The sequence below is a fragment of the Schistocerca americana genome, chromosome 7 (genome assembly GCF_021461395.2).
Source record: "Schistocerca americana isolate TAMUIC-IGC-003095 chromosome 7, iqSchAmer2.1, whole genome shotgun sequence".
Taxonomy (NCBI): Eukaryota; Metazoa; Arthropoda; class Insecta; order Orthoptera; family Acrididae; genus Schistocerca; species Schistocerca americana.
Genome location: NC_060125.1, coordinates 520,206,510 through 520,219,062, shown reverse-complemented (window position 1 = coordinate 520,219,062; position 12,553 = coordinate 520,206,510). Strand labels below are relative to the sequence as shown.

At 40.2% G+C, this 12,553-nt stretch overlaps 1 protein-coding gene across 1 annotated transcript in view; it reads left to right on the top strand.

Moving 5' to 3' along the window:
- The window catches only part of LOC124622511, a 65,847-nt gene that overhangs the window by 20,091 nt on the left and 33,203 nt on the right, over window positions 1-12,553 (top strand). The window contains exon 5 of the mRNA XM_047148231.1: window positions 3,041-3,576. Coding sequence (XP_047004187.1) covers window positions 3,041-3,576 — 536 coding nt within the window. The remainder of the gene's footprint in view (window positions 1-3,040; window positions 3,577-12,553) is intronic.

The following is a 12,553-nucleotide window of genomic DNA, read 5'->3' as shown; positions in this document are numbered from 1 at the left end:
TAAGTCAGTTTAAAGGTCAGAGGAAGTGAAGGGCATACCACCTGTAACAGTGCCATACCTAGTAGAACATTGTTGTGAGAAGGAAGTCTTTCACAACGGCACTTATTTGTAAAACTTTCTCGGTTTTCGTGCCAATTTTTAATATGACGTTAGTGTTCTGCACAGCGGTCGGAAATGGTACAAATGGTCTGACCTATATAATTGCTTGCACACTCACAGGGGATATTATAAATTCCAGGGACACTGGGTCTGAGACTGTCCTTTAGAAAAATGACATTACTGTTGGAGGACAGTACGTACAAATGTCTTAAAAGGGACCAAACTTCGACATACAGCAGGAAAAGAATTCCGGTCTGCCAGATGATGATATGAAAAATCTGAGTCCGGGTTCCTAGACCTCCCAGGTTGTACGGACTACCGAAGATCAACAAGGATAATGTTCCCTTGAGACCTATTGTCAGTGCAGTTGATTCTTCTACCTACAAGCTGGCCAGATACCTAACAAAGTTGATGACTCCTACAGTCGGCCGGTTGTGAACATCACATCAAAAACTCCCAGATGTTCATTGAGAAAATCAAACAGATAAGAGATGGTCCAAATGACATTTTAGTCAGCTTGGACATGGTATCACTGTTCACAAAAGTTCCTGTGGAGGACACTTTGAAAATGCTGGCGGATCTTTTTCCTCCTGAAACTATGAAGTTGTTCCGACATGTGATGATGACCACCTGCTTCTTGTATGGTAATAAATTTTATTAAATGACTGACGGTATGGCGATAGGCTCTCCGTTGTCTCCATCACTGGCTAACTTCTTTATGGAGAATTTTGAGGAACATGCATTAAATTTGGCTCCCCTCCATCCATCCTTATTTTATCGTTTTTTTGACAATACATTTATGGTCTGGCCACATGGCGCAGAAGCTCTCAAACAATTCATGGAACAGCATACATCCAAACATCTGGTTCACTGTCTACAAGGAGAAGGAAGGAAGGCTGCCATTCTTAAACGTTTTAGTACAACGACAGGCAGACAGGCGTCTCGGCCACTTTGTATATTGTAAGCTGACACATACTGATTTATACTTTAATGCACAGAGTTTCCATCATCCTGCTCAGAAGAGATCCATTTTGAACATGTTGGTATATAGAGCAAAAACTGTTTCTGATGAGGACTGCTTGAAGTCCGAAATTAACCATCTGAATTATGTCTTCCAAAAGAATGGCTATGGTGCACACGATATAAGGGCAGCGTTCTCAAAAAGGAAAAGTGAAAATTCTGCACTCTCACACCATTGCAGTTCTTCCTTTTTGTGGCACTATATCCATCAAAATAGGAAGAGTCCTGGGTAGATGGGGTAAAGGCCAATTTTTTTGTCCTTCTAAGAAAATTAAGGAGATGATGAGCTCTGTTAAGGACAGTCTCAGCCTTAGGGTCCCTGGAATTTATAATATCTCCTGCGAGTGTGGAAGCAGTTATATAGGTCAGACCATTTGTACCATTTCCGACTACTGTATGCAACACCAATGCCGTACTAAAAATAGAGAACTGGAGAAATCAGCAGTTATGGAGCACAGCCTCTCGAACAAACGTAAAATACTGTTCGATGAAACAAAAATTCTGTCCCGTGCCTCCACATACTGGGATACTGTTATGAAGGAGGCTGTGGAAATAAGAATGAGCGAGAACAACTTCAACCGTGGTAGCGGATGGAAATGAAATGAACGTTTGGCGTCATTGGCCAGGAGGCCCCTTACGGGGCAAGTCCGGCTGCCTTGGTGCTGGTCTTATTACATTTGACGCCACATTGTGTGACCTGTGCACCGGATGGGAAAGAAATGATGATGAAGACAACATAACACCCAGTCCCTGTGCAGAGAAAATCCCTGACCCATCCGGGAATCGAACCTGGGCCCCTTAGGATGGCAGTCCGTCACGCTGACCAGTCAGCTATCGGGGCAGACTGTGATAGTATCCGCTATCTGAGTAGTGCATGGAAACAAGCACTCAATGCAGAGAAGTGGTAGAGACATTCCTTCCAAGGTTTAGATTCCAGGAGAAGCAGTGGCACCACTAGCGCACACATTGACGCTGTCTGCGACAGCAGAACGTAATCGCTGACCAGTCACAAGCCGACCAATCAGAAGCCCTCCACGGGCTATAAAATGGCATCACAGCAGCAGTGAGGACAGTCAGTTGCTCCTGACGATGACAATGGAGGCTATTGTCGAAAGCTCAAGATTTTATCCCAAATTGACATGGCAAGAAAACCGAGAATGTTTTACAGCACATTGTTGTGTTCAAAGCAACCTTTGTGTTGCAGAGAGCTTTAATTTAGATTACAGGTTGAAGGACATAATCTGTGATGTGGAATGAATGAAGTTGTTCGTTAACATAGAGAAGTTGCTGTCAGAAACAGATTTTGTACCTTTTTAATACTAAAAAACAAAATTGTGTGATATTGTAACTGAGACAACCTGAGGGGTTGGTTCAGCTGCATTTTTTCCAAGCACAGAAGCATCTTTCCTTTGGGAATTAGTGTTGTGCAATAAATGTATTTAGTTTTGATTACATGGGCTGGAATAGACATGGGTAAAATAGTTGGAAAGTCTCTGCTTTGAAAAGAGATGTTAGTAGAAACAAGAACTGAACAGAGTTTTTGAAAGACAAAGTTCACCACTTTTTTAGACATTTACAAGAATAGTAATTACTGCACTTTGAAATGGTGAATGTAACAAATTAATCAAAGATCGTATTGGGAGTATCAAATTGTGTGATCACCAAACACTTGATTAAATATTGTTGGCATTGCCATTTAATGGGGAGAATGTGTAGAAATTTTGATGTAATGATAAAAGCGTTCATACTAACTGTAGCACAGCTATTGCATTCTTTTTCCCCGGCAGTTTCTCTGCAGGAATTTTATATAGAGCAAAGTGGATCATTTGTTCTTGCTGTAATTGTGTTCGTATTAACTGTTTACTTCCTTTTCGGGTCATAATTATAAAACTTTCTTACAAAATATTCTTTGCAAATTCAGGAGCTGTTACGAGTGGACTCGGTACAGGCCATCGAACAATACCCATCAACTTGGCCACCAGTGGCAGCTTCCGCATCGAAACAGCACCTGTGCCGGCAGTTCCTGTGACTGAGGCTGGTGTATCCAGACCTGCAGCTGAGGCACCACCTGCTGCTCCAACAGCAGCACCACGGCGTCAGCGTCCTTCATCCTCTGTAGCGGGAAATACAGAAATGACTGGTGCCCAGTCTGTTCATGCACGTTTGGTCGAACAAGGTTCTAGCCAGCCGATGCCATCCAGCCGCTCAGAAGACATCATACGCTCGGATGTCTTCTATGAGGATGTGTTAGTGGGACCACCGTCAGCTCTTGCGTCAGTTGAAAGTTTCAATCCGAGGAACAGTGTTGCTGCAGCAGTTCCGGTCTCATCATTACAAGTCCTCCCTCCACCTCCTGAGGAGGGACCCACTTCTCCTGAAACACGTCCACGACTTGATGATGTTGGCAAGGGCCCATCACTAGACAGCAGTAACACGGCTTGTAGCTGCTCTTTCCAGGTAAGTTAGTTATAAACTGGCAGTTCTCACCTCAGCACACCTCTGTAGCAGTACAGAAGAGTAGCATTCAAAAGGTACACCTAAATCTGTGTTGCAGTAATATAACAGGCATGTAATAGGAAGTTGGTTAGATCCTTGGCTGCTCTTTTTTTCTGTCTAAATGTTCCAAGATTACTGATTTGCTTCATTTCAGAAGAAATTACAAGGAACGAATAAAGTTGGTAATGAATGACAATGGATGTTATAAATTTTCAGGAAACACAATAAATGCATCTAATGGAAAGTCCAGGGTGAAACAATAATATGAATATTAGGACAGATAGCTACTCATTACAGAGAAGGTATAGAACAGGAGACAGTGCATTTAATAGGAGGGGGGTCAGGCATCTGGATCCATCCCATCAACACCAGCCTTTCTGAACTGCATAGGTGGAAAGTCTTCCTGCGGTACCGTATTTACTCGAATCTAAGCTGCACCTGAAAAATGAGACTCGAAATAAAGGGAAAAAAAAAAAAAAAATCCCGAATCTAAGCCACACCTGAAATTTGAGACTCGAAATTCAAGGGGAGGGAAAAGTTTTAGGCTGCACCTACAAATCGAAACAAAGTTGGTCCTTTGTAATATGAGACACAATTTCGGTTGAATGAAAGACGATACAGCTACAGTAGTTTGGTTCGAGTCGTAAGCTTAGCAGTTAAGCTTTACCAGGTAGCCACTGCTATGCGTCAGGCGCTCGGTCTGTATTTATATGGGTACTCTTCCTTTTTAACGTGCTTCGTCTGGTTTGAATCGATTGCTTATTTTGCTTTGATCTGATAAGTGCCGTTTTCTTTGTTGTAGGTGTTTACGTCACTCTAAGCTGAAAATGCATTACTGTCATGTGTCATGCATTGTTTGTCGCATTCTGATAGTGCGTGTTCACGGCCTGTCGCCGCTCGCGGCATGGCTTGCTTTTGTGCGCGCTACCTCCGCTTACAATTAAAAAAAAAAGAGAGAGGAATCGTCTCATTAGCGAAACAATGGCAAGAGACTGCTATTTGTCGTTACTTACACTGCTGCTTTCTTTGATAATGATCAGCAAGAACCGAATAATAGACTGCGTATGATAGAACATGTTCTGAATGAGAGTTAGGCGAACATTTTTCTCCGTTTGAAAATCTTTGCGGCCGCTTCTTTAGTACATCAAATTCTGCACAGAAAATAGTCATCTTAGATTTAAAAATCTAGTCAGTTGCCGTGCTTCATTTCTGGCTGTATCACTATTAGGCATAAGAATAATACGAATATAAACGTGACACGATATGTATATTGTTCCGCGTTCGCTGTTGTCTCACTCTAGTTTCGTAGTTTATTAGGCAGACAGGATTTAAATGAGATAGCAGGAAACACGGAAGAATACATGGCAAAATGTTTATATTCGTATTATTCTTATGGTGAAGAGAATACTGCATGTGATTCACATTTCATCAGGTTTCTATTAGCAACCATCTCTTATCACAGGTAGGAAAAAATTCAGGACGTAGAGTTGGCCATATTGACAAACATCCCAAACAGTCTTGCCAGTCGGATTTTCATAGTACATTGAAATTCTGCTATATTCAAAGATGAACAATACGAAATTTGTGTTTACTTCGTTGGATAATGTATGAAAATGCAGTGGTCGAAACTCGGGGCGGAGAAAAAAAAAGCTCGTCTTCCACTATTTTTTTTTTTTTTTTTTTTAATTTATTTACTGACGCTGAGGTTTTGGCGCCAGTATTTATCTTTGTTCCTACAAAGGTGTAAAATACGGTAGGTGTAACACTTTGTAGGGATATGGAATGGAATGGAATGGAATGATCACATAGGCTGTCATGGGTAAAGCCAATGGTAGACTTCAGTTTATTGGCAGAATACTGGGGAAGTGCAATCAGTCTACAAAAGAGACTGCTCACAAATCACTCATGTGACCAGATCTAGAATATTGCTCATGTGTGTGGGACCTGTACCAAATGGGACTAACAAGGCATATTGAACATAGACTGAGAAGGGCAGCACAGATTGTCACAGATTTGTTTAATTTATGGAAGAGTGTCACAGAGGTACTGAAGGTACTGAACTCTTTGAAGATAGGTGTAAACTATGTCGAGAAAGTCTGTTAACAAAACTTCAGGAACTGGCTTTAAATGATGGCTCTAGAAATATACTAACTACAGCACCCTATGTATCACCCACGTAGGAATTGTGACATTAAGATTGGAATAATTACTGCAACCTCAGAGGCATTCAAGCAATCATTCTTCCCACGCTCCATATGTAAATGGAACAGTAAGAAACCCTAATAACAGGTACAATGGAAAATACCCTCTGCTATGTGCTTCATGGTGGTTTGCAGAGTATAGATGTAGATGTATCAAAATGTATGAAACAAGTGGCCATCTTTTGAGTGCATTGACTGAGAAGCATAAATTCTTTACATTGCCATGGAATCATGGTGCTCATTACTTGACATGAATTTGAACTTGATACTTAATCGGGCAGGTAGGTTAGAAAATTTAAAAAGGGAAATGGATAGGTTGAAGTTAGATATAGTGGGAATTAGTGAAGTTCGGTGGCAAGAGGAACAAGACTTCTGGTCAGGTGACTACAGGGTTATAAACACAAAATCAAATAGGGGTAATGCAGGAGTAGGTTTAATAATGAATAGGAAAATAGGAATGCGGGTAAGCTACTACAAACAGCATAGTGAACGCATTATTGTGGCCAAGATAGATACGAAGCCCACACCTACTACAGTAGTACAAGTTTATATGCCAACTAGCTCTGCAGATGACGAAGAAATTGAAGAAATGTATGATGAAATAAAAGAAATTATTCAGATTGTGAAGGGAGACGAAAATTTAATAGTCATGGGTGACTGGAATTCGAGTGTAGGAAAAGGGAGAGAAGGAAACATAGTAGGTGAATATGGATTGGGGGACAGAAATGAAAGAGGAAGCCGCCTGGTAGAATTTTGCACAGAGCACAACATAATCATAACTAACACTTGGTTTAAGAATCATGAAAGAAGGTTGTATACATGGAAGAACCCTGGAGATACTAAAAGGTATCAGATAGATTATATAATGGTAAGACAGAGATTTAGGAACCAGGTTTTAAATTGTAAGACATTTCCAGGGGCAGATGTGGACTCTGACCACAATCTATTGGTTATGACCTGTAGATTAAAACTGAAGAAACTGCAAAAAGGTGGGAATTTAAGGAGATGGGACCTGGATAAACTAAAAGAACCAGAGGTTGTACAGAGATTCAGGGAGAGCATGAGGGAGCAATTGACAGGAATGGGGGAAATAAATACAGTAGAAGAAGAATGGGTAGCTTTGAGGGATGAAGTAGTGAAGGCAGCAGAGGATCAAGTAGGTAAAAAGACGAGGGCTAGTAGAAATCCTTGGGTAACAGAAGAAATATTGAATTTAATTGATGAAAGGAGAAAATATAAAAATGCAGTAAGTGAAGCAGGCAAAAAGGAATACAAACGTCTCAAAAATGAGATCGACAGGAAGTGCAAAATGGCTAAGCAGGGATGGCTAGAGGACAAATGTAAGGATGTAGAGGCCTATCTCACTAGGGGTAAGATAGATACCGCCTACAGGAAAATTAAAGAGACCTTTGGAGATAAGAGAACGACTTGTATGAATATCAAGAGCTCAGATGGAAACCCAGTTCTAAGCAAAGAAGGGAAAGCAGAAAGGTGGAAGGAGTATATAGAGGGTCTATACAAGGGCGATGTACTTGACGACAATATTATGGAAATGGAAGAGGATGTAGATGAAGATGAAATGGGAGATACGATACTGCGTGAAGAGTTTGACAGAGCACCGAAAGTCCTGAGTCGAAACAAGGCCCCCGGAGTAGACAATATTCCATTGGAGCTACTGACGGCCGTGGGAGAGCCAGTCCTGACAAAACTCTACCATCTGGTGAGCAAGATGTATGAGACAGGCGAAATACCCTCAGACTTCAAGAAGAATATAATAATTCCAATCCCAAAGAAAGCAGGTGTTGACAGATGTGAAAATTACCGAACTATCAGCTTAATAAGTCACAGCTGCAAAATACTAACACGAATTCTTTACAGACGAATGGAAAAACTAGTAGAAGCCAACCTCGGGGAAGATCAGTTTGGATTCCGTAGAAACACTGGAACACGTGAGGCAATACTGACCTTACGACTTATCTTAGAAGAAAGATTAAGGAAGGGCAAACCTATGTTTCTAGCATTTGTAGACTTAGAGAAAGCTTTTGACAATGTTGACTGGAATACTCTCTTTCAAATTCTAAAGGTGGCAGGGGTAAAATACAGGGAGCGAAAGGCTATTTACAATTTGTACAGAAACCAGATGGCAGTTATAAGAGTCGAGGGACATGAAAGGGAAGCAGTGGTTGGGAAGGGAGTAAGACAGGGTTGTAGCCTGTCCCCGATGTTCAATCTGTATATTGAGCAAGCAGTAAAGGAAACAAAAGAAAAATTCGGAGTAGGTATTAAAATTCATGGAGAAGAAATAAAAACTTTGAGGTTCGCCGATGACATTGTAATTCTGTCAGAGACAGCAAAGGACTTGGAAGAGCAGTTGAATGGAATGGACAGTGTCTTGAAAGGAGGATATAAGATGAACATCAACAAAAGCAAAACAAGGATAATGGAATGTAGTCTAATTAAGTCGGGTGATGCTGAGGGAATTAGATTAGGAAATGAGGCACTTAAAGTAGTAAAGGAGTTTTGCTATTTGGGGAGCAAAATAACTGATGATGGTCGAAGTAGAGAGGATATAAAATGTAGGCTGGCAATGGCAAGGAAAGCGTTTCTGAAGAAGAGAAATTTGTTAACATCCAGTATTGATTTAAGTGTCAGGAAGTCATTTCTGAAAGTATTCGTATGGAGTGTAGCCATGTATGGAAGTGAAACATGGACGATAAATAGTCTGGACAAGAAGAGAATAAAAGCTTTCGAAATGTGGTGCTACAGAAGAATGCTGAAGATTAGATGGGTAGATCACATAACTAATGAGGAAGTATTGAATAGGATTTGGGAGAAGAGAAGTTTGTGGCACAACTTGACCAGAAGAAGGGATCGGTTGGTAGGACATGTTCTGAGGCATCAAGGGATCACCAATTTAGTATTGGAGGGCAGCGTGGAGGGTAAAAATCGTAGGGGGAGACCAAGAGATGAATACACTAAGCAGATTCAGAAGGATGTAGGTTGCAGTAGGTACTGGGAGATGAAAAAGCTTGCACAGGATAGAGTAGCATGGAGAGCTGCATCAAACCAGTCTCAGGACTGAAGACCACAACAACAACAACAACTGTTATATAACCATATTTACCTGTGCTAAGGTGTCTCCAGTAGCTGCACCTACTTCGGATCTGGCCTTAAAATGGTTGCTAAAAGTGATCTATTGTCAGTGATGTAGTGCACACTGAACATACAGTCAAAACGCTTTAATTGCAATTTGGGGCTAAACAAATACAGTTGGTGGCCAGATCATGTCTCGTATATTACGATTTATGCACATGCAGTTACTTAACCACATACTACACTCAGTTTATATCTGAAGGTAATTGTTAAAGTGCCTAACAGTGATGTGATTGTTCACAGCAGTTCTCATGTGGATAACATGTATAATTAACACAGTCACTGAATAAAGTTCTTAAAGCACTGTCTTTGTAGTATAACAGTTATATCGAAACAAAAACCATGTGCACAATAAGTAATTATTGATGGTAGCAATGTTCTTAGTCTGAACCTATTGTCACAGTGAACACTGTTGAAGTTTGGCACAATCCATAATAATAATCATACATCCCCTATCCAGTCAGTCACTAAATTGCAGAATGATCTCCCAGATGTTAAATTTGAATGAAACTTGGCACATTGTAAGAGTTGTAATTGTGCTAACTTGTCTGCGCTATATTTTTTTTACACATATCTTACTCGTTTCATAACCTTCCACAGACTTGACTAAAGTGGCTTCCAACAGCCTCTCTTTTGTAAGATTACAACAATTAGAACTACATGTAACTACTGTTGTTTGCTTGAGTTTTACAAGTTACAGTTACAAATGTACGTTCCTGATTATCTGAATAGTGGAGAGAGATTCTTGTGAATGTGAGCTTTTAGATACGACAGTAACTGCTGTGGAATTGTGCTGTATAGTTTGACAAAATATGGGGTATTACTTCAGTAACAATGTTTTAACAAAGAATGCTGTTCAGTCTGAAACTAGAGTGCAAGATTCACTTACATATTTTTGTCATTAGCAGTATAGATACTTCAGTTATTTATATATACTTTTGATTTACTTTATCAAGAAGTTAGCTGTCAGATATATCTTTACATATGAACAATGATAATGAAGTTCTGTAGCACTGATATTTGTAACTAGCATGGCTTTTAGGTAAACTAATCACACATATGAGTTCTGATGAAGCAAAAAATGTAATTGTTAATAGAGCTGAGCTGGCTAAGCCCTGAGTTAATATTCAAGATTTTTGTTACTGTGCATATGTCATAAAAATAACACTAATGAAGATCTTTGCAAAAAGAAGTGGTCAAGATAAACAAACAGGGTGGAAGAATCCACCTGCTTTGTTACATCAACCTATTCCAGAGAAAAAGGGATCTTAAACAGTCAGACAGGCAGGCAGGCAAGCAGACAGAGCGACAACAAAGTGATCCTATAAGGCTTCTGTTTTTACCAATTGAGGTACTGAACCCTAAAAAAGGAGAGGAAAAACTTACCTTTAATACTCGATTAGAGGAAAATACGATGAAACACGATTTGGTTGGAGTAGTACACACACAATACCCAGAGAAGTAATTAGAAAGCAAATGTTAATTTCCACATGATTTCAATTTGTGTTTTAAATTAATTTTAATATTTATTAGGTTTGTCACTTAACTGATTAAGCAGTCAAAAATTTTTGTGCCTACATAGCTCACTCTTTTTCTGTGGAAGACTAAGGATGAATGATGGATAGTGAAAGTAATTTATCCTTGTAGTATTATATTTATGAAGAGTACTACTTCTTTTGAATTGGTGTTGAGGAGTACTACTACTTTTGAATTGGTGTTGTTTGTTGACATCACATGTCATGAGAAAGTGAATGTATAGTGAGGCTTTGCATCAGTATGCCCAACTGGTTAAAGACCCGTCAACAAGGGGTTGTAGAGTGTATGCCACATATTACACTCTTCAGTAGACATATTTATTCCACAATGAAAAGTAGCCCGAGAATATAACGCAAAGCTGAGTATGACGCACTTACGTCTTGCTTGATGGCATTCAAATATGACCTGTTGAGAAAGTGTGATACCTTGCCATATGTGGTTTTCTACATAGTCATAACCTACTATTGGCATTTACTGTCGACTCATCTATACAAATGGCCTCTTATTCCGTAACATGAGCATCCACTGTACATACCTGCCTGTGAAGTGCATGGAACAGAAATACACGCAGAAATACGTGTATCAGGATGCTGTAACATCCCCGTCCCCTCTCCCCACTCACCTCCGCTCCTCCATCCTGCTTCGGGGAGGGTGGGAGGTGGAGGTGGAGGGGGGGGGGGGGGGCAGGGTGATGATGGATGGATGTGGTATGACTCATGCTCTTCACAGATTTCTGTTGTCCATCCTAGACTTGATGAGTGATTTACTGCACTTCAGATGTTATATGCACTGTTAGAATCAACATTTGATGGCAAGGCACTATTGGGAGTGTTCTCCAAATCAAGGTACTTCTGTTACATTCTTGACACCATGGCTCATACATCAGGCAGCAACAATCTTTCCATTATTTGTGTGTGTGTGTGTGTGTGTGTGTGTGTGTGTGTGTGTGTGTGTGTGTGTGTGGGCACGTGCGCGTGAGCGTGAGCATGTGCGTGTCATGTTTCAAGTTAATGGCTTCTCAGGTAGGAACTACTGGAGTTGGGCACTAATGCAAGTGTGCTCGTGCCCCCCCCCCCCCATACCCCCTCCCCAAAACACACACACACTCTTCTCAGGGTATTTGTTATTTTGCATATCTTTGTTATTTTGTGGCAGATTGATTTTACTGGATGAGCATGTTGTCTTCTGAATTGCATTTAAACTGTCAGTCCATGCATTGTTTAGCAGTTGTCATAGTTTTTGTTGCTCATTGTTATATGCCACACTTAATAGTTTGGATGGGGGGGTCTTGAACTGCTGTTTCAGCACTCTCTCATGAATGCCACTTATTTGTGGTGATAAAGTGGCAGAACATGGTACAAAGTTGAGTAAGAATATTCAGATGTTTGATAGAAGACCATTTTATTACACTGTTAACTAGATGCACAATGGGATATTGAGCCAAAGCTGATGATCCTACCAAATTCTGAGAGTAATTAGGCTAACATGATGCACCTAATTGACTTTAGTTTCTCGTCTGGGTAGCGATATAGCTGAAACTGAAAAGACAATGGGTCCATTCGAGCAGCGGTCTGAAACAGATAACGGCTTGCACAGTGAGGAAGCGACACTCACTAGACAGGGAAGTAGCTTGCAAAGGATCACAGTAGTACAGTGAAGAACAGTTGGTGGTATAATTTACTTTTGTTGCAAGGTAAAGATCCTCATCAGAAAGCTAAAAAAATTTGTTCTTTTAAACTGATGATACGAGGTGTGATCAAGAAGTAATGGGAATTTTTTAATTTCACTGGCTTTATTCATTCAATTTTCAAAGTTTTTTATCTTATTGGTAAACATGCTCATGATGTATCTTCGCATTTCAGTTGTTTCGAATTTTGTTGTTGTTGACAATCAAGAAGGTGATACATATTTTTGAATGCTTGGGGAATTTATACTTTTGGAAAAGGTGGATCAAAGATTTTATACTAAATTTTGCTTGAGAAGTGGAATAAAGTGCAGCATCACATTCGAAATTTTGACTGGCTTTTGGCAAATCTGCTATGAGCAAG